Genomic DNA, 22,390 nt, shown 5'->3' on the forward strand with positions numbered 1-22,390 from the left:
GAAAGTAGCCATCCAAAGAAGCAGAAAAATGTCAAGAGGGGTYTTCAAAGGCCTGACTGGATAACTGATAATGAGGATGGCTAATTGATAAGTGATTTTCATTGCAGTTAACTGTCCAAGCAYTTAAAATCCAATTAGACCACAACAGGGATTTAGAATGAGGCACTACAGCACTGGTACTTTTCACATCTCAGGTAAGATGATCTAAAATACATAAAGGAAAAACTGTGTCCATGAATGGGCCTATTAATGGTGGGAGTGAAAAACTGCATCTCTTAAATACATTGGGTCTTCAAGCTCATGTCACCAAAACCCTAAATGCTTAGCTGTGATGTATCTCTTCTCAGAAAAATCACATCTGTGTTTGTTTTCCTGGAGTCAAATGCGTAAAGATGTTTCCAGTAGAAATTATTTATCATCTGTGCTGTTTTATTTTAATTAAAATCTACCTATCTAGTAGCTGATACATGGTGAAGAATTGTGAGGTATCTGCTTGGATTTTTTTTTTCCTCACTCAGTACTTAACAACACCTTGAGCCCTTTAGTAATTTGTCTAAACCATCCCCTTAAAGCTTGTTAGTTCCCAGATGTCCTTGAGCAGGAGATGGTAACTGGTATCTATTCTAGTGCAGGATCACAGGATGGCAGGGTTGGAAGGGCCTTCTGGAGATCATCCAGATCAATCCAACTCCCTACCCAGGAAGGGTCACCAAGAGCAGGTGACAGAGGAATGTGTCCAGGTGGGTTTGTGGTACTTCCAGAGGGGGAGACTCCCTGGGCAACTCTTCCAGGGCTCTGCCACCCTCAGTGGAAAGCTCTTCCTYATRTTGAGGTGSAATTTCTTGTGKTTTAGTTTATGGYCACTGCTCCTTGTCCTGTCTCTGGGCACCACTGAACAGAGTCTGGGACCATCCCCTTAGGAACTGCCTTGGAGTGATGCCTAGACAACTTGGGCCAAAGTTACAAGATGCTTTCATTAGCTTGATTTACAATATACCTATATGACCCAGATCATAGCTTTCCATACAGTGTMATAGCTAATACATGGTTAACTAGCTGCTAAGAGCTTGAATAGATAAAAAACTCGCCAGGCGGATGGTCTCAAAACAGACAAGCATAGCTATATTAAGAAGTAGCAGGATGTACTAAGGARAAAYTGGCAAATATAAAGCCAATTGGCCACAAAATGAAGAATTTAGACCAATYAGAGCCAKAAAAAACAAAGAACACCATGACTGCACATGCTCTGAAGGARAAGTGTGAAAARGTCAGMAGTGAGGAAGACCTTGAGCCTTCATCGAAGAAGACCCCCAGGATCRCCTAAATTGGGGCAGCACAAGCGCGTTTATAGAACTGCTACATAACCAATATGCTATTTAGTTCTGCGCCCATAAATAACAATGTTATTATACTGAGCAATACCTACTGTATAAATAAACCACAGCACTTAACAGAGGTGGGTGAGATAGGTGCAGAAATCCCCCTCACCTCCWGCGCTGCAATAAACAAACACCCGCTTTACAGACACGGGTCCATGGGGTTTTATTTCTCGCCTATCTTTTCGGGCATCAGAAGATATTTATACGCATTAAAGTACATCCTTAAAGCTTGTTGTCAGTTCCAGGATGTCCCTGACTGCGGGACGGTTCTGCTGCCTGTGCGATTGAAGAGAACGAACCTCTTTAATCTCCTGATCAGGCTTGAAAGCACACCGAGACGTCACCCCATGGAACACSCGGCTTTAAGGGAATCCCGCATCCCACACCCCGCAACGCTTCTGCCGAGCATCCCAGGCCCCACCATTCCCCCGGGACACTACACACGGCCGGTAATTCGCGCCCTCCTCCCACAACCAGCCATCCCACAGGGAAAGAGCCGGGAAGGAGGAGCCGCGGCCGGGCCAGCCCGCAGCATCCCCGCCCCGGACAGACGCGCTGTCCCGCCCCGCCACCGCGCTCCGCCCTTCCGCCGGGACATGGCGCAGGAGCTGCGGGACATGGACGGCGACTTGGAGGACGGCGAGCTGTCCGGCTCCGACTCGGACATGCCCGGCGCCGGCTCCCCCGGACAGGTGTGGGTGGGCAGCAGCCGGAGCGCTGGGCCGGGGGGCCCGGGGCGCGGGGCCGGGGCTGAGGGACGGAGAGGCCGCAGAGGCCGCGCCTGAGGAGCCTTTCCCGGCGTGGAGCGCTCCTGCGGGACTGAGCACTTCTCCCTGGGGTGGTGGCTTCTCCCTGTGGCTTCTCCCTGACCTTGTGGCTTCTCCCGGGGCCGGAGCCTCCCCGGGGAGCCGCTCGGAGCCGGGCACTTGGCGTGCGCGGGAACAATGGGGGCGGGGGTGGCAGCGGGGACCCGGGCGGTAATGGGGACGGTAATGGGGACGGTAATGAGGACGGTAATGAGGACGGTAATGGGGGCGGTAATGAGGACGGTAATGGGGGCGGTGGGGGCGGGAGCGGTAACGGGGACGGTGGCGGCAGCGGGGAAGGGAGCGGCAGTGGGGGCGAATCGCTGTGACCACGGGAGAGAGCCCTGAGCGCTGCCAGCCCCGGAGCCCTGCGGCTCGCCCGCGTCTCTCCGTGCCCGCATTGAGATGCCAGCGCTGTCYCCCSGGCTTTCCCCGTTGTGTCCCCCGTYGCCACCTGCAGAGCTGCCCCAGCCCTCCCGTGGGGCCAGCACTGCAGGGACCTGGAGCTGCTGGAGCCAGGCCAGAGGAAGCGCCAGGATGGTCAGAGGAATGGAGCAGCTCTGCTGGGAGGAAAGGCTGGGAGAGCTGGGATTGTTCAGTCTGGAGAGGAGAAGCTTTGGGTGATCTCACTGTGGCCTTGCAGKGCCTGAAGGAGCTGCAGGAAAGATGGAGAGAGACAATGGACAAGGGCTGCAGGGACAGGGAATGGTTTCAAACGGACAGAGGGCAGGGTTAGATCAGATATTAGGAAGGAATTGTTCCYTATGRGGGTGTTGAGGCCCTGGCAGGGTTGCCCAGAGAAGCTGTGGCTGCCCCATCCCTGGAAATGTACAACGCCAGGTTGGATGGGGCTTGAGCAACCTGAAGTAGTGGAAGGTGTCCCTGCCAGTGGCAGGGGATGGGCTTTAGGGGCCCTCCCAAACCAAACAAGTCTGTGATTCTTGGAGGATACGAGCTACTTTGTAAGGAATTTGTACTGAAAGTATGAGGTATTCATGGCCGTGTACAGGCAGGAAGATTTCAAACTAAGATCAGTGTGTGACATTGTATGTGTAAGGAATTTTATTTTTATCCAGTTATTTTGATCTTTGTTCTGAGAAATGAAGCATAAAATAAGTAAGTTTTTACAGAAGTGTTTGGTCTTTTTTTATTTATGCTGGTTTGGGGTTTTTTTGCAGTACACTCAGTATGTGTTTCATAACATCATATGTTGAATACTTCTCTTTTCTGTTCACTATTTGGAGAAAGAAGAAATAACACCCATGTTGACAAGAGCACTAAGGCTAAAGAAAGAATTTTCATTTCACCTAAAAGTGAAGAAACATCTTATTTTTAAAGATCATGGCACAGCATATAACTTTACGATAAGAAATCAGCTGAGGAATAACTGGAATTGACTAAAAGCATTTCTTGAGTATTTATATATCAATGGGATGATTTTTTTGGGGGAGGTGCTTAATTAATRAGCCGTAGTTAATCCATGGTGTCTGATTGATTTAAAAAAGAGAAAACAGGTAGTTCTGTAAGGTCCTGCTGTCCCCAGCTGGTCATGTGCTGTCCTGACTGAGCCAGGGTCACAGTGCACTCAAGTCTGAGCAACATCCCAGTTTTGTGTGTTTGGTTTTGGGGTATATTTTTGGTCATTTGGTCTTGTCATTGAGACTCCAGAGAGATTGCTAACTTCTCTGCTGTTAAACAAACCTCTGGTACGTTGCTGTGCTGTTTTGGTATTTCACTCTTAGAGCTGCTGTGCAATCTTGTGTCTTTGGCCACTTTGGGAATATTCACCATTTTTCCAGTCTCATAATAATTTTCACTCAGCAAAGTTTGCCTTAAGGAGAAAAGTGATTCCTGACTTTGTKTTTCTGTGTCAGCCATGGTGTCTTTCATGCACTCAAAATACAGGAGTTTCAAGGGAAGCTCCTGTCAGCTGTGGCCCAAGAGATGCGTCTGGAGGACTGCTCAGCCATATGGGTCAGAATTACTTATTTCAGCTGATCAATGACTTGATAGCTCTTCTAATTTTCATGAATAATTTAAGCTAATGGGCATCAATTTACTGTTTAATCCCAGAAGCCGCACACTGGCAGTGATTCATGCAGACCTTTCCAGAGCAGCATCTCATCCTGTGCTCCCAGCGTTCCCTACAGGACCACCAAGAGCGTGGATTCCAGCGAGGAGAGCGGCTCCGACTCTGACGATGACTGCCTGTGGAAGCGAAAGAGGCAGAAGTGCTTCAACTCCTTCCCTGCCAAACCTGAGCCTTTCCAGTTCAGCCAGAGCCACCAAAAACAGACTGACCTGCGTGGCAAGAAGGTCAACAACATCTGGGGTGCGGTGCTCCAGGAGCAGAACCAGGACGCGGTGGCCACTGAGCTTGGGATTCTGGGCATGGAAGGTTCTATTGACAGGAGCAGGCAGTCTGAGACTTACAACTACCTGCTGGCTAAAAGGCTGATGAAGGAAGCCCAGCAGAAGGAGGCAGAGACTTTAGACAAAGAGCTCGATGAGTACATGCACGATGACAAGAAGGCTTTGCCGGCAGAGGAGGGAAACGGGCACAGCTTCCTCAAACGGAAGCGGCCGGTGAGAGACAGACTGGGAGAAAGGCAAGAGATGAAATACAAGGGGCGGTATGAGATAACAGACGAAGACTCAGAGGAAAAAGTGGCAGATGAAATTGCRTATCGGTGAGTTTAATGATGGTACTTCTTCACTAAGTATTGGTGGATGATGGCAAGAAGAGGGGGTAAAGCTTCCCTGCTGCGAAATTTGTAARATGTCACACCAGATCACAAAAATTACAAGTGGCTCATGTGTTCCCAAAATCCTGGGATAAAAATGCATCATGATGGCTGGGGTCTTGCAGGAACATCCAGTTAATACTTTCTGTTTCTTTTAATTTTTATATTTTTAAAGATCCACCAGAATGGTTTGTTATTTGAGAACAGTGACAAGAAAAAATACTGCTTCTCATTATAGAGGTTTAGTAGTGGCTTTTTTTAGGAAATTCCCTGTGCTTGTYTAGAGTCAGACACAAATGCATACATGCTGTGGTCACCTTGAAAATCTAAGTTCTAAACCTTTGAAACTGTAGATAATAGTAGACAGTGCAGTGTTTTAGACTGAGTCAAACTGCCACTCTCTTCCAGTGGTACAGGGAAAGAAAATAACTTTAAACAGGGAGCAAGACTTCGGTTTACTATCAGTTAGCTTGACATTTTAATAAAACCTGGGTTTATTGGTCATAGTTGTTTTTTTATACGTGGTATTACTTCAAAATCTGGCAATACTAAGCAGTTAAGCATTTATTAATGCTGTTAACAGTTCTGGGTAGTTTATTATTTATTGTTTTGAAAACTTTGAACAGATCTCTTGCAATAAATATCTTTTTGTTGTATAGAGTTTTGTTGAAATAGGGCAGAGGCCTCTTTTTCCTAATTGTTCATAGTAGTGGTGGCATTGAGCTGTATCAGTAGAGTTCTAGTTATAGTGTATTATTTTTTCATGTTTGCTTTTTATAGGTTATCATAGTTCAGTCAACAAACTGATTTCTTTTTGTTATGTACGTTTCTCTGAATGGCACATGATACAGGGAAACTTTTACACTTCCCATTTTTTCCAGTTTCTGATTTAACTGTAAACAGTTAATTTTAATTGTTAAATGCACAAGAAGCTTTTATACTTTTGATTTCAGAGGTTTATGCAGTTTCATATTTAGGTTGGTATTTCACACATAAATAGAAGAAAAATAATCACTTGAGGCATTTTCATTGAAACAAGGTTTAAAAATGCAGGCTCTAGGGAAAAAAATACCTCTCAGAAGCTCAGTATTTTGAAATGTGCTTCAACAAACCATTAACACATTTGAATGCAGAGACTCTTCAGCACAAAATGAATTATTCATTGTGGAAGTTCCACAGTTAGTTATACTCAAGGAATTACCCTGACAATAAATGTGCCTTTTTTTTTTCCCTCCATCCAGACTTTGTGAGCCAAAGAAAGACTTAATTGCTCGAGTAGTGAAAATAATTGGGAAGAGAAAAGCCATCGAGCTGCTCATGGAAACAGCTGAAGTAGAACAGAATGGTGGACTGTTCATCGTGGTAAGGAAAACGTCATCCTGTGGGTTTGCCAGGGACAGGGAGGGCAACACAACTTTTTGCTTGTAGARTATTCACACAGTGCTGGATGTGTTCTCTCAGAGTTTTATGACCTTYCCTTGCCATGAAATTCCCTTAATAAACACTCATGTAACCTTCCAGAGGGATTTGAGCAGCGAGGTGGAATGAACCTGGAAATCACCCAGGCTCCTGTGCTGAGATTGGTGTCTGATTTGCAGGGATAACGCTGTGTCTGTTGCTGAGGTTTCCCTTGGGACCTTTCCCTCACAGACTTGAAACTGAAGGATTCTCAAACTTGAATAAAAACCAGCATTTCCCATACCCCATTTGTAGAGTAACTCCCAGAATGAAAACTGCTGGCTTTGTTAGAAAACCATTGGCTTATGTATCAGCAGAGCAAAATTGAGTAATGATTTCTGTTACAAATCATGGTCAAAAACCCTATACTCCATGGTCAATTTATCAATTTCTTGGTGGTTTTGTTTTTGTTCTTGTTAAACAATGAGCCTCCGTGCAAAAAAACACAGTGGATGAGAAAAGCTGTGGGTGAGAACCAGGAAATACTTTCATTTGATTACAATTTACGTCTTATAAACTCCATCATCTGGAAGCAGAGAGGAGGGGAAAAACAAGTAGAAACACAATCTCAAGAAAATCAACCAGAATAAATTAAAAGAATATAAACACCACCACCTCCCTCCCTCAAAAAAGGCAGCAAATTCCATCTAGCTAGTAGTTTTAGACGTGCTCTGTTGCCGTGAAAGGTGAGTTAATAAGTGTTTCCAGAGGAAGTGAAAGGACAGTTCCTGGTGGCACAGATTGCTTTGGGTGCAAATCAGACACTCTTTGAAAGGCAGAATCATAAAAGGCTCTATGAAGCAGCAGATGCTAAAAAAGCTGTTTCAAGAACCTACTTAAAACCTGACCTTCTCTGTTCTTGAAATTTTTAGATTGTGTAGTACATTATTTGTCAGAGGGGTGTCACATTCTGTACAGTACCATCCAGTTTTTACTGGAGTAAAAGTAGTGTTTTATACTAAAATTTCAATTGGGTATGATAATTAGTACTTAAAATTTACAGAGGTTTCAAAGTTGAGCCCTTTCCATGCTTTAGCATTACTGTATCACTGCTGCTGCACTGAAAACTGCTTGGGTCTAATATGTGGTGAAGAGAAATATTAAAATACAGGTTGTGTTTCATGTGCCTTCAGCAGAATTGCAGAATCCTGTAGATAACACAGACAAGTTGTAGCATGTCTRAGCACAATTTAAAAAAAAAAAATTGAGATCAACATTTTATTAAATTCATTTTAGACATTTTACTGGGCTGATGTATTAAGAATTACCTGAATATTTAACCTAGTGCATAACATGTTGCAGATAGCTGTGAGAGTAGTTAGAGTACTACTCAATTTTTGTTTCTTCACTACCAAAATCAGATTTAGTTTTAATTTTAGCAATTAYGTTCTGAAGGATTTTTTTTTGTTTCTTCATTATTCTTCTACCCAAATGTAGCATGCTTATTGACCTTCTTATTACTAATCCAGTCAAAAATAAGACATAGCCAGGATTATTTTCATGTGATATTTGACACAGCCAAACTTAAATTGGTTTTATTCTGTCTCAGCAGTGAGTGTTGCCTTAGAAGCTATCTTTTTTGTCAACACTTAGAATTAAGCTTGTTATTCCTAATTTCCTCTCTCCCTTTTAAGAATGGCACCAGGAGAAGAACACCTGGGGGCGTTTATTTAAACTTGCTGAAGAATACACCGAGCATCAAAGAAGAGCAAATCAAGGTAAAAATATCAAGAGTCCAAACATATATTTCYGTTTGGGTCTTTTTTTTCCTCCTAGAAAAGTCATGATTGAAGCTCTCTAGCTTCTAGCAAATTTAACTCTATTCCATTGAAGCCAGGCTTTCACATTCAAAATATGGGCAATAAAATGAAAGATTTTTGAGTTGCGATTAACTCTTAAGCAGAGAGAACTCACTTTTATGTGTTGCCAGTCACAAACAGCTGTTGAGGAAGATGAGATTGTAGAGTCTGCCAGAGGTAAATGTTAGATTTTCCTTAATTTATATATWTGTATTCCTTACAGCAGTTATCCATGTCATGTCTCTGCCTTTGGAGCTCTGTGTTGTTGTGCATGGATTGAATGCAGTTCTCTTAATAGAATATTTCTGTCCTATATAGCTCCAGCTGCAGCACCAGGCAGAATTTCTCATTAAGTCAGATCATGATCTGAGCCTAATCTGAATTGTCCACTGGCCTCTTCTGTGATGCTCTCTAATTCRGTTTTGTAAGCTTGTAAACATCATTTCTCTGAGATTGTTAAAAGTAAAAAAACCGCAACCTTTTCTTTTTTTTCTTTTTTTTTTTTTTGGTGGCATTTGCTACTTTAATAGCACTTTTCTGCAAAAAAAAAAGTATTTTATTTTGCTTGTAGGTGGCTACAGGTCACTGCAAACACTTCTAGTGTCTGGAAATGGGAAATAAGAAAGAAATCAATGTACATTCTGATTGTTTATGTTGAAAAAAAAATAAACTGGAAAAGAAAACCCCAACAACCTTTYATGGTTTACAGTGGTCACAAAAACTTTGAAAGATTACAAGATTGATCACTTTACACTATTACAAAAGAAATTTTCTGTTCTACCCCTCTTCCTTAAATGCAGTCTTTTCTCATAGTTCTGTTGTCAATTACAAGTAGTTAAATATTGGCCACCTTTTGTAACAATTCTTTTTTTGCAATTTCTTTAGGAAGTACTAATTAAATTAATATGCAATTTTTTATTCTCTTGTTTTCTTTAAAGGAAATATTCTATCTGGAAAATCAAAAGGAGTATGAAAACAAAAAAGCTGCCAAGAAGAGGAGGATACAAGTTCTGGGGAAGAAGATGAAAAAGGCCATCAAGGGGCTTAACCTGCAGGAATACGATGATGCATCTCGAGAGACTTTTGCCAGTGATACAAATGAGGCTCTGGCGTCCCTGGATGACCTACAGGAGGGGCACCACGAGGCAAAGATGGAACCTGAAGATACCATTGAAATCGATAATGCCCATGATTTGGAGATATTTTAGTCACTAATGTTCTTGATAACAGGGTCTCTTGAAAACATGTTAAGTGAGCCTTTCTTGTAATCCCGTGGCTTCTTGTTTTCAAAATAYGGGAAATACTTGATGCTGAAGAACAGGGTGTAATTCTTAGCTAAATTTAACAGCATGAAAGAACTTCTAATTGTCCTGTTACTTGTTTGCTGAGTCCTGAGAAACTGTTAAGATTTTTCTAGATAACAGCCCTGCCTCACTATGTYCCTTAGGAAGTGTTTCTAGTCACATGTTAGGTTTAGGAGTTAAGGCTATGTTTTAATCAAATACTTCTTATTTAATTTGCTGAAGCTCACAAAGCCATCAAATGAGCAATGCTCTTTACTACAGATGAACAGAAAAAACAGTATAAATTCAGTCTTGATGTAAAGATCATGTATTATCAATGTGGCAGTGTATTGACAAAACCAGCAGTATTTATAGGATAAAGACCTGTAAAAGCATATTGGCTCGCAAAATAAACTTAATTTTAGTGGTCAGCGACCTTTGAATAACAACCTTGTAAATAAGCAGTATTGAGCAATGCATATTTTAGATTTCTGCAGCAGTTTTATCCTTTGTATTTTAGTGGTGACTTGAGCTTCCTACCTGATTTGTCTAGACATTTTCCATGATAAGACACAGACCCCAGTTCCATGGATCTTTTTGTTTGAAGACAAACATAAAAAGCTTTGAGAGTAGTGAGATTGTAATGAGCTGTGTTCCCTTCAAGGGTCTGTAGACTACAGGTTTATCCCTGTAGACATGCAGGTATAAACCCTTTACCTTAAAGTTCTTATTTCTGTCCTCCTCATGTGTGCAGTGAGATAATGTGCAGCTTGCAGAAAATCTTGCAGAAGGAGTTATTCTGTGCTGACTCCTCCAGGGGATTTTTTTTTTTACTTGATGCAGAAGATTGTTGTCTAGTTTGTTAGTTCAGATGAAAACTAGTTTTATGTTGAATGTTGTTTTTGATATAGATGAACATGTGCAACACTGATACGTATGATGTCTAAAATACTTTGTAAGTTGTGGCTTTTTTTTGTGTTTGGACTGACCATTTAACACAACTTTTGCACACAAATTTTGTTCACCTTTAAGTCCTTGAGTTTCAGAAGTAAAGTGTATCACTAAAGCACACAATCAGTTTATAACATTGAGCAATTCATGACTGTCAAGAGGTGGCATTTAAAGGATTGCAGTTTTTGAAGAAACACTTCTTACTCATGCAGCACATTCCATTACCTGCCTTACTAAATATGAATTTTGACTTTACCACTTATATTCTGTTCATGTCAGAGSTCCTAATTGTTAAAAAGTTACTCATCAGATGTGCAGCATGCCTCTGCTGGTCGTAGTTACAGTTGCTCTTGCAGAAATAAGGAAATTTGTCATTTTTTCATTAATTTTCCTAACCATTGGTGGTCAGARTATACTGGTAACTCCTGTAAGTGAAACAGAGTTTTGTGCTGTTTAACTGCTTTGGGACTGTACCATTTGATCCTGGTTTTGGGATCTGCTTGGGGATATGTCTAAACCATTTTCTGGATAGAATCAGCAAATTGTAATGTTGGTTTAAATAATTTTTTATCGTTATGTAATTTGCACTGTGTATTTTTCTAATGTTAATATTTTTAACGTTGATTTCCCAGGCAAGGGGTACTGACATGATGTGTAAAGTGTTGTCTTTAACAAAAGGGTGATACATGAAGCTGCTGGAGAGGGCAGTGGGGATGGGGAGGGGTCTGGAGAGGGAGACTGTTCAGCTGGGGAATAGAAAACTGAGGGGAGACCTCAGTGGAGTCTTCAGCACCCTCACAAGGGCAAGAGGAGGGGCAGGTAGAGATCTTCTGACCAGTGACAGGGCTCCMGGGAATGGCCTGAAGGCTGATTCAGGGTTTTCAGGTTGAAGTTGGATTCAGGAAAGGTTCTTCCCCCAGAGGGTGGCTGGGTTCTGGGATGGGCTCCCCGGGGAAGTGGTGATGACAGTAATCCTGACAGAGTTCAGGGAGTGTTTGGACAATGTTCTCAGGGRTGCACTGAGTGGAATTGTTTGGGGTGCCTGTGCAGGGCCAGGAGCTGGACTGGATGATCCCTTCCAACTCAGCAGATTCTGTGGTTCAGGTACCTCACAGTGTCTCAATTGGTCATCCTTTACTTACCTTGTGTTTTTTTTATTTTCCCTGGCTTTCAACAGAGTCCGTCCAAAAGCAAGCCAGGTCAAAATGATGAGTASCCAAATCACTCCTGTTCCACCAGCAATTTCCCTCAAATCAAACAGGTTGTATTTAGCAGTGTCAGTTTTTGTGCCAGTTGAGACAGTTTTTCTGTCTCAGCTCCCACTTAATGAATTCCAGTCTGTCCTGGGCTGACCTTTGCAGAGAGAGCAGCCCTGTGGTTGACTGTRAGCTGGGTTTTGTCTGGGAACAGAKCTGTCTGGTTAATTTTGGTAGCTGATGTTCTGCAGACAAAAATGCAAGCACAAGGGTTGGGGTTTGTGCTCTTGGGTTTCTCTGGTGAGCAGGTGTGTTCRAGGCGTTATCTTTGCTGTAAATAAAGAATCTTGGCTGCTGGTACAAACATCATCCTCCGTCCCATGAACTGTAGCAGCATAATGTGCCACTTCTGCTGTGCCTGAAGCAGATGGTTAAAAAATGAGGGAAATGTGCTTTGGTCTAAAAACACAAAGCCTGTTTACAACCAAAGACCTTTTGCTACCATACATCCAGAATTCAAATTAGAAAATGATTCTTGGTACCACTGGAAAAAAATCATTATTGGTTCAGTTTTACAGTGGATCTTGAAAGCATCATTTGAAGTACAATTGCAATTTTACAGATTATCCTTCCCTTTCCAAGAAGATGATCTCATTAAGATGTTCTTAGGCCCTTTTGGCTTATTAACTGCTGTTTCCCAAAATTCCCAAGCAAGTGTGGAAATGACGCAGCTCAAGGTATAAAAGGTGATCAGAAAAGGAGATTTTATTAATTATGATATTTCCTGATATAGAGAAGATGAATTCCTTGTTTTTCTCAGAGTAAAGGTGGTGTAGACTGAGTAATAAAGACAATTCTTGAGTTTGTTGTAAAATTCTGAGGTTTTATCAGTCATAAATCTTCAGTATGACAACCTTCAATATTTTTCCCCTTAACTTAGGCAATCCTATGACTCAGAAGGGTTTGTCAGAGCCGATATTAAAAAAAAGAAAAAGTTTATTTCAGTGTACAGAGGAGAATTCATGGCTCCASTGAATACATGCTTACTTGATGCCCCACTCCTGCTCCTAATTCTTACTGATCAGCAGCAYCTCAGAGATCCAAGCCTTTTTCGGAACCACTGTAGGGCTTCGATGGATCTGGGAATATCCAGTCTTAGAGCTTTAGCATCACAGTTAAGGGATTTGGGAATGGGGCAGAGACAAAGACTGCATCTTTCTGGGCCACCTTGGGTTCAGCAGGCAGCTGGAAAACATGCGACCACCTTTGCAGCAGCTGCAGCCTCTGGGTGATTTGGGACCTAATGCATCCCATCTTATCTAAGACCTAGGAAGTTCTTGCAAGACAAAGCTTTATTTACAAATTACATAACTGAAGGTTTCTCATCCCTCCATCTRCAATACTGATAGATGCCACTTTGTCAGAGGTGTGGGAGGAGCACTTAACTGTGGTACATTTAATATTGCCTACTCATACATTTCCAGGATCATGAACATCTGKACCTGAATACTGGCAAAAATCAGGAATGTGTACCTGAAGTTACAACTCTCCACACAAGTTAGCTGTTCTAGATACTTTCCAGGTTGTTAGGGTTCTCGTTTCTTTTTTTTTGCTTGAGCAGAGAGATTGTTTTTCAGTTATGTAAAAAAAAAAAAAAAAGCGCAAAACCACAGTTTTGTATCTAAAAAAATACATACAGAAAAAAAAATTAAAAAGCTTATTATGTTGAAAACTTCCCCAGAAAGGAAGTTTTAACTGAAAACATATCAGTAATTCAGAATATCAGCATTCTTGTTTACAACATAATCCTTTGMAAGGTATTCTCATTTTCCTGCAGAGGTTGCACTTGCTTAGTTTGTCGTCTGAATTTTTCATTTGTTCTGTCATGTGGTTATTGGTGTTCAGCTGTTCCTTTTGTCCCCCAATTTACAGTACAGATATTTACAATAATTATTTTACATTTGCTGTTTAGTTACTACTGATGAGTTTTGTATTGAACATTTTCAGCCACAGGAATGCCTTTATTAGGCATKCAGAACTGGCTGAAATAGATTCTGGAATATCATTCTCTTAGAGCACCAGGAGAGACTGTGCATGGAGCTAAAATAAAAATATAAACGCCCTGGGAAATTTTGGTTGCTGATCTCCTCACACATTCCCCTGTTTCCAGATGCTGGGCAGCTGTGATTGCTTTTCCATGTGGAAAATTCATGAGCTGCTTTTTCTTCTGGAACAGAATAGTTTGTAATGTTTAAATGGAATACAAAATTGCACCACACTGTTTTGTGGACTATTTTCTTTATAAAGAAAAGTAATTTTTAAAAACCCCACCAACTCACCTTAATATTGACATGCTCTCCTTAGTAAAGCATATGACAACCTAAAATATTTAAGATTGAAGGTTTTGGTGGAAAACCAGAATGTCTGTGTTGATGTACAGGAGCTACGCAGCAGCCCAATCTTCCTGCTTTYCCCTAAACAGTCTCAAATCTAAAAAAAAATCCATTTATGTTTACTTAGGAAAATACATAAAATACATCTTGCACCCTTGTTGTTGCTCCCTGAAGTATTTTTGTCATGGTGGATGAAGATCTATGATTGATAAAACCTTTTTTACATTAGATGCTACTAATACTGATGCAATATTTCCATGCTTTGAGAAAATATAACACCTTTTCCTCTCAGCTTTTATTTGTTGGTTTTTTTGTTTTTTTTTTAATGCTGTTCCTCTGAACTGTTTTCTGGAAAATGCTTAATTTCTTACCTTATACTGATGTTCCCCAATGAGGCATTCACATTGAGTTTCTGTGCCAGAAGATCCTCAGTACCTCTTGAAAGAAGRCTTTTGCAAGCTTGGATGCCCCAGTTTAGCCAGAAGAGTAGATGAACATCCAAGCATCACAGCTGTAAAGTGCAATAATCTACAATTTTAAGAATGGTGGATGAAAAGATCAGCATGCCAAGCAAGCAGATAAAAAAAGGGGTTTTAGGATTCCCTTAACTGAAGATATATTTTCCTGGGTTCTGTCTGCCCTGACTGCCTGCCTTGGCTCTGAGGAACACTGCTCAGCAGCCAGCTCTGGCAGTGACTCCCTCCAGGAGTTTCCTGTAGATAGGTCTGAAAGCATTTATGGGATAAGGTATTTGCCAAGGGCCCAGGCCCCTCGGGACACTACTTCCTCTTTCCCTTCCGTCCTCTCTGCTGCAGGTTTGTTTATTCTCTTCACAAATGAAAAGAGGGAGTGAGATGTAGACCTGCTGCAACTTTCTCTGTACAGCAGCCCTGCAGAGAATGGAGGACTGTGTGCATGTGAGACAAGCCATAAAGTAATTCTAAGAGTCATCTCAGCAGTTACATGGGGAGTTAAACAAATGAGATTAAAGCAGGCATGAAAGAGGCTGTTCATGTAAGTAATATATCACTCTGATGGTATCTACAAAACCATAGTCCCTGCGCTAGAGATAACTAAGAGCGAAATCAACAGGTTCCTCCAGCAAGCCCTTAAAAAAGTGGGGAATAGAATAGAATAGAATAGAATAGAATAGAATAGAATAGAATAGAATAGAATAGAATAGAATAGAATAGAATAGAATAGAATAGAATAGAATANAATAGAATAGAATAGAATAGAATAGAATAGAATAGAATAGAATAGAATAGAATAGAATAGAATAGAATAGAATAGAATAGAATAGAATAGAATAGTTTCTGGTAGAAGGGAAATTAAAATCATCTAGTTCAACTGCCTAAGCACTCCAGAATGGAACAAAAGTTAAAACCTTTTATTAAGCTCATTGCCCAAATACTTCTTTTTAAGGCACAGTCAGGCATGAGGTATCCATCATCTCTGTAGGAACCCTCCTCCGAAGCAGCTTGGAACCATTCCCACCCATCCTGCAGCTGAATCCCAAGATCTGCAGCTCCCTCTCCACATCCCCTCCTCAGGAAGCTGCAGAGAGCCACAAGGTTGTCCCTCCAAACAGGACAAACCCAAAGTCCTCAGCTACTCCTTGTAGRACATTCCTGCCACCCCTTTCATCAGCTCAGCTGCCTGTCTCTGGATGCATTCAAGCACGTTCGTATGCTCCTTAAATTGTGCCCAGAACTGCGCTAAGAAATCTCCACAATGCTCCTTTGGCCTCTCTGGAGCTTTTAAGAGCTGCCAGTTTTAYGCAGGGAAACTTAAGTCTTCCAGCAGTGAACAGGAACTGATAATGCTGCTAAACTGCCTCTGTGAAATTCCTTGATATAAGTAATAAAGTAATAAAATAATTACTTTATTAGGGAATTAGTTTAAGTGGKTAAAGCAGAATTTGCTTCTCTGAAGATGTAATTACAGGCAATTTTCAAACAGGCAGACTTTCAGTGTGTTTCAGAAATTCCTAAAAATGACTGAAAATAGAGTCCTGTGCCTTGATAGTTACAGGTGAAGTAGGTAGATGTTAACGGCTCAATATGTTATTGAGCTTTTAGCCTCTAAATTGAGACCACCACACAAGTAGGATTTAATGAGCCTCTTTCAAAAGCCTAAAATTATCTATARACTGCAGGCCAGAGCTGGTTTTACTGGAGGAAACAAGGCTGTGCCGCAGCTTTCCTTTATTAAAATGTCTTTGATTTGCACTGGGTAGAAAAAAAAAAAAAAAAAAAAAAAACATTTCCATTGTAATGTAACCCAGTGATTGATTCTTGATGGCAGGAGTAATTAATTCTACTTGAAGTATTTCCCCACTACTCAGGGGAGGGGAAGAGGGCTTTAAGAGCAACAGGTGACAAAACGTCACCTGTAATTTACCTACTCCTTGCATGGCTATTTCTGCATGRCCACAACTCCTTCCAAAATATTGCTATTTAGCACTGTGATTGTCCCTAATTTCTCTTCCCCACACAAGAACAGCAAAGCGTTTGCCTCAGTTGTMACTAAGCATGATCAGACTTCACCAGCAGAATGCAGATAGCTAGGATATCCCAAATGTTTCAAAACTATCAGAGCAATGGTTTCTACCCTGTTTATTRTACAGTATTTTTGGAGAGTTAGACCTTGCAGGAGGTGGAGTTCAGCCTCACCTAGGAGTGAGTTTACTCTCCATTGCTGGGAAAAAAGGTGAAACATTATAAGTCTCTGAGCTAAGAGTATTTGGAAATTTTCAGAGGTCATTCAGGAGACCTGAGAGAAAGCGGCTGGGTTTTGTTAAACTGAAAGATACATAGGAAAGAATTGGGTTCAGTGACTGGTGCTTCAAAGATGTCGGAATGGGACCAAATTGAGCAGTTGCATCCATGAAGGAAATCMTCTGCAGGTGCTGGATAATGTCTGTGAATCAGGAATGTGAGGCAGCCAGAAGGAAACCTGGATCTGGTGTGCACTGCGYGGACAAGCTTCCCCAGAGGAGGAGTAAATAGAGGAAATAGCAGTCTGAYGTCTGAGAAGTTAGGGAGGTGTTATCAGCAGGACCTGGAGCCAAACTCAGCAAGCCCCTCATCCAAAGTGATCCTGGGGGCTCACTGAAATCCAGATAGAAGCACCGACCATATCCTTGCCTCAGCATGGGCAGGAAAATTATACATATATATATTTATATCCAAGACTAATTTTAAGAAATGCTGGCAAAGTGTGTCATCTCTCCCCTCCTCTAAGTGTCGCTCCTGCCCCAAGCATTTCCAAGAGAAGGACAGGCATGAAAATAGCTTCTTCTCAGGAGCTGGCTGTGGGGTTATTTGTGCAGGTTGAATGTGCTTATCTGGCACCAACAGTATTTACTTTTAAGAATAATGATAATATCAAAGATAACACGCTAGCATTGCTTTGTGTTTCTGAGCCACTCCTTTGAAGGCAGCTTTATGATGTTTGTAAAACTGTAATTTTCACCTTTAAAACTCAGTCAGGTAATTTTGTAAAAATTACCAGGGAAGGAGGAAGGAATAATGACTTTTATGTCCTAAACAATGCAAATGCWGCTTTCAAGTTCAAAGACTTACAGTAAATAAATCAATTGATCAATGAAGGTAAGTATGAATTAGACTTTTCAGGTATCTTTGGGTAGTATAGTCCTTTTCTACTTGGACTTGGCAGTTGATTCAAAGTGAAGCATGAATTTTATCATATTCAAAGTGAAGCATGAATAAAAAATAAATTACTTCCTTATTCTTTCTTAGTTGTTTCTGTACATCGTATTTCTCCAGCATAATATTTTTTCATATTGGTACACACAAGAGGAAGTGGCATTTTGCCAGGGCATATTTAGGGGAAATCACAGGCAAGAAAAATTAGCTACACCCTGAAAGGAAAGGCAGGGGAGGAAGAAACAGGTTTTGTTGCTTTAGGTCTCTAGCCCAGAACTCTGGAGAGGATATCTTGCAGGTCCACTATTGCCTATGTGCATGCATATTTTCAGAACTAAGTCATCTCTGCAAGATGTTCAAGCAATTTTTGGCATAARGCCTGAAATAATCATTCATTCAATGCCTTTAAACTTTTGGAACCAGCAGACTACTATTTGAGCCTTYGAGAAGTCTGGAAGATGATAAGCAGATGCTTAGAGTTCAAGAAAGAATAGGAGTTTTCTTTTGTMGACAGCACATCAATATCTTAGCTATTACCTTATTTGCATTACACTACTYTCCTTATAAGAACCTACAAGGAAGTGTTTTATCCTTTAAAAAGCTTTGCTATCAAAGTTGTTTTTCCCACTCRTAGGCTACAAGGCAGAGCACCTTTCATTCATGAGATAAGATTTCTGTCTGCTAATTCCAAAATGTTTTTTTATCAGTAAGAATATTAGTTCAAGTTCTTTTCCCATACCCTTAGAAGCATTTAACATTGTTTGCCATTTCAACAATGCTCAAGAGAAGCACAAAGTATTCATTTTTGCAAATGGGCACAGAATGAAGTAAAAGGCTTCTGTGAAATTCTGTCCTCTGCTGAGCAGAGCAGATCACATTAAAGTTGGCATGGATGAGCAGTCATTTATCCCTGGATGGAATTTGGCCCTTTGTGAGATGCCATTTGGAATTAATACCTAAATCTCTTAAACCATGAGGAACTAAGCTTTAGGATTCCAAAAATTCTTCGTTTGCAAGGCAGCCAATGATCACTGTAAAATTATTTCATTTATTATTGTAAAATAGTTTTATCATGATGCAAGTAGAAATATGACCCTGKAGAAAATGAGCAGAAGACCTGATACTTCTGGAGGTGTGACTTTACAATACTAATTCTCTGCTCATCCTGCTTAGGGAAATTTCTAAAGGTAACATGATTTTAAATGTAGTTTGTAGTAGTTAAAGAAAGGAGCACTGTAATGACCACGTGCACTCAGTATACACAGTGCAAACATGAAGCTGATTTGGGGAAATTAATGCAAACAGTGTCACTTTGGTGACAGCTAAAGTCCGAATTCCCCACAAAACACTCACAGACCCTGAAAGACTTCTATTTGGACCCTTATCTGACAGGGAAAAAAAAAAATACAGGAGCATGAATCTACAAGTATACTTATAAGGCTCATTGAAAACAGTTGCAGATTAAAAAAAAACAAACCTCAAAACCTCCATAAACAAAAGGATTCTCATTACAGAACAAATAATCCTATCTTTAGTCAGTGCTTTGTTAATTTAGCACTGAGGGGACTGGTAAAGTTTTACCCTCCCATCTCCACCGCAGGAGAGATCCCCAAGCTGAAAGATCAGATTTTATATAGCTGGACCTTSGTTTATCTCACCTTAATTCCTTATTTCATGGTGGGGCAGTAAGCTCATTTCTCAGGGAATTTTCTTGAAGGACACTAGAGGCAAACACACAACCTCCCTTTAGTCACTAAAGCCAAGCAGAAAGAAGCAACTTTTTATTTCTTGTAGTTAACTTTAGGATGTTCTTGCACCATTTATAACGGATGTAGAGAAACTTCAAGAAGTGTTATACCATGAGCAAAACTATTCTGTTAAAGGCAGTTATTAATAAAAATTATAAGGTGAGATCAGTCTTGCTGGAGTACTCAGGATCTGTACAATAAAACTCCACACCCTGGTATAARTTTGTCACACAATATCTGTGCAAAGATGTTATAATGTTGTTACTGGTAATTTAAAAGGTAAGAACCTGCCATAAGGTGCATTTTCCTCAAGAAGTAAGAAGCAGCATGTCAAAATAAAATAGAGCCACAGTTAAAAAACAGTTAATTTCAGGAAAAAAAATGTCAAAATAAAATAGAGCCACAGTTAAAAAACAGTTAATTTCAGGAAAAAAAAATAAAACTAAAAATAATTTTTCAAAAAAATTGTAAACCTTCTTAAACTTGCAGAACTGAAATTCTCCTATACTTGTAGTTACAAGAAATAATTCCCAGAGCTAGAACCTTATAATGAAATACATGTTGAAACTTCCTTCTCCAGTTTTGGCGAATCCTTGTATTTGTTCTCAAAGATTTTTTTTTTTTTTTCCTAAAAAGACTACTTGAGTTCTTGTACGGTTTTCTGGGGACCCATAACCCCTTTTGACTTAGGACCACAAATAGGTGGGCTATGAAAAGACACTGCTATAACAGTTTTGAAATCGTTGGTTTTTTCCTCTGCCAAGCAAGATCGAGGACAGTTTGACAGATACAGCTAAAGCAACACTTAAAAATGGAAGAGGTTTCAGCTAACAGCTTGAGGAGTCTGAGCAAGTCTCCCTTATTCTGAATCTTCAGAAAAGTCATTAAAAACACTGAATTTCCACCAGAGGGATACTGTAAGATAGTATTACAYAGCTAAGAAATCAAGTTTTCTTCTGCGCTTAGGAGGAAGACTAGCCTTTATTGCACTGAAATTGTTTTGTGGCTTATCTTTTATATATCATATTTTCCTTATCTCAGTGTTCTAGAGAAATCCCTTGACATCATTTCCTAACTCTGAAACAGCACAATTTGCACAAGGCTTTTTCATGAATRTGATTTTTAAAGAATAATTCTACAACCAAGATGCCAAACTTTTAAATCATAATYACTACCTTGCTGACAAGGTAGTAATAAGGCCTTTATACACCTCTGTGTCCTCAAAGTATTAAAACTGGTGTTTCCAATGCCTGCAACACCCTTAGAACAAACTCTAACACTCCTTATCTTTCCAGCCACATAAAAGACGCTATTGGTATAAAACTAAATATAAGGGCAGGTCTGCACCTGAAATCTGCTGGGTGTTTATATTTGCACCGTCACCCACAGCAACTCCTGCAGGAGCAGACAGACTGTCCATACTCTCAGGTTTGAGTGCTTCCACTGAAGGTCTGAGAAACCACCCTACCCCATCCTAATTCCAGCAGCTCCAGGTCCCTCCTGCGCTGGCCCCAGGGCTGGGGGAGTTCTGCAGGTGGGGTCTCACCTGAGTGGGRCAGAGGGGCAGAATCCCCCCTTCCCTGCTGCCCATGTGGAGCTCAGCCCAGGACACATTTGGCTTTTTGGGCTGTAAAATAAATAATTTGCTTTATTTCTGTAAACAGAGTTAGTTTGCCAGCCTTAATCCTGTGATTAACTCAATGAAACCTGCGTGATCCCTTAGACAAGAACTGCTGACCAGCCCTGAGGCTGGGGTGGGAATCTCCTGTCTGAGAAGGACTTCAGAAAGCCTGGGGATCCTTTCTGCCACTCGTGGTACAGCAGGAGGGTCTCCTGGTGCTTATAATGCCAAGGYTGTGGCTTGAATCCTGTATGYSCCATYGCCTGGACTCGKATGATCCTTCCAGGTCCCTTCCAAATCGGAGCATTCTGTGGGTCTGTGAAACCTTGTCTGAAGCTCACACCCTACCAGCCCCTTGCTCAGTGGCAGAACAGCCCTTGCAGGGAGCATCCTTTCCTCCACTGCTTCCTCAGGCTCCGCAGGATCACGGCATCTGAGCTGCCAAGATAGACACGGTGCCATCGACRTCCACCTTCAGGGCCCAAAGAAACAGAGCCGAGATCAATCCCTGCATCTGCAGAGCCCCTCCTGGCTGTCCTCAGGCCTCGCTCCGCACTCACCCGTGGAGATGGGAGTCAGCTTCTCCTCAGCCGGTGCCTCAGGTGCCCCAGGGCAGCCCTGGGCACAGCGCTCCGTGATTCCCCGCTCCAAGCGCGCTCCCGGCGGCTCCCACGCCCTGCCCTCGTCCCGGCTTCCAGCCCAGCGAACACGGGCTGTCCCCGGGGGTGACAGTGGGCGAGGTGGCCGCYGAGCCCGGCTCTGAGGGCAGAAGCAGCAGGAGGAGGCTGAGGCCCTGCCCGGGGCGACCCCCTGGGCTCGGGAGGGACGGGAGCCGGGCTGCCCGAGAGGGATCCTTCTCCAGAGTCTGGGACTGCTTCTCCCACACACTGAGGGTGTCCCTGACAAGGGCATGTCCTGCAGCATTCCTCGGATCTAGCGTCCAGAGAGTCTCAGGATTCCTCTGCCTGTGGGGAAGAAGCCCTCGGGGCTGTTAGGGCCACCTTTTATGTGGTTCCACAAAGATCAGCACGCTGTGGACGAGTTTCCAGGGGCACTCGAGAGCCAGTRTAACAGGCAGGGCAACCAGGCTCTCCACTGCTGACGCTGTGTTGGTGTGCTCCAAGATTTCTWGGCTGCAGTTCACAATTTATGGAATCTGGAGGGGCCACAGGTGAGGGTGGTGCTGTCCCTGGAGAGYAGCCTTGTCCTCGGCTGCCCTTCCCATCCCTCTGTGCTGCCTTCAGGTGGCTTCAGGTGCACCTGGGCTTGGGAAGGAGGCAGGGCTGGGCTCATGGACACAGGGCACTCTGTCTCGCTGGCGAGCAGGAGGATTGGAACTCT

At 42.0% G+C, this 22,390-nt stretch overlaps 1 protein-coding gene and 1 long non-coding RNA gene across 3 annotated transcripts; one reads left to right on the forward strand and one right to left on the reverse strand.

Moving 5' to 3' along the window:
* Window positions 1-1,946: 1,946 nt before the first annotated feature.
* Window positions 1,947-11,070, forward strand: PHAX (phosphorylated adaptor for RNA export). 2 transcript variants are annotated; one of them, XM_057378254.1, is made up of 5 exons: window positions 1,947-2,077; window positions 4,259-4,875; window positions 6,171-6,291; window positions 8,022-8,105; window positions 9,125-11,070. In XM_057378254.1, exons 1-5 carry the CDS (start codon window positions 1,976-1,978, stop codon window positions 9,392-9,394), a joined length of 1,194 nt encoding a protein of 397 aa, XP_057234237.1. In that variant the 5' UTR covers window positions 1,947-1,975; the 3' UTR covers window positions 9,395-11,070. The 2 variants fall into 2 exon arrangements, with proteins under 2 accessions (XP_057234237.1, XP_057234238.1); XM_057378255.1 differs by having other exon boundaries at window positions 1,947-2,071.
* A 903-nt stretch (window positions 11,071-11,973) lies between these two features.
* On the reverse strand, window positions 11,974-19,388 carry LOC130580637 (uncharacterized). The gene is made up of 3 exons (XR_008966138.1): window positions 19,339-19,388; window positions 14,381-14,537; window positions 11,974-12,034 (listed from the first exon to the last, which is right to left on the reverse strand). It is a non-coding gene; the product is annotated as an uncharacterized LOC130580637 (long non-coding RNA).
* Between the last annotated feature and the right edge of the window lie 3,002 nt (window positions 19,389-22,390).

This window comes from Malurus melanocephalus, unplaced genomic scaffold, assembly GCF_030028575.1.
Source record: "Malurus melanocephalus ecotype Western Australia unplaced genomic scaffold, MMel_1.1 scaffold_350, whole genome shotgun sequence".
NCBI classification, from domain to species: domain Eukaryota; kingdom Metazoa; phylum Chordata; class Aves; order Passeriformes; family Maluridae; genus Malurus; species Malurus melanocephalus.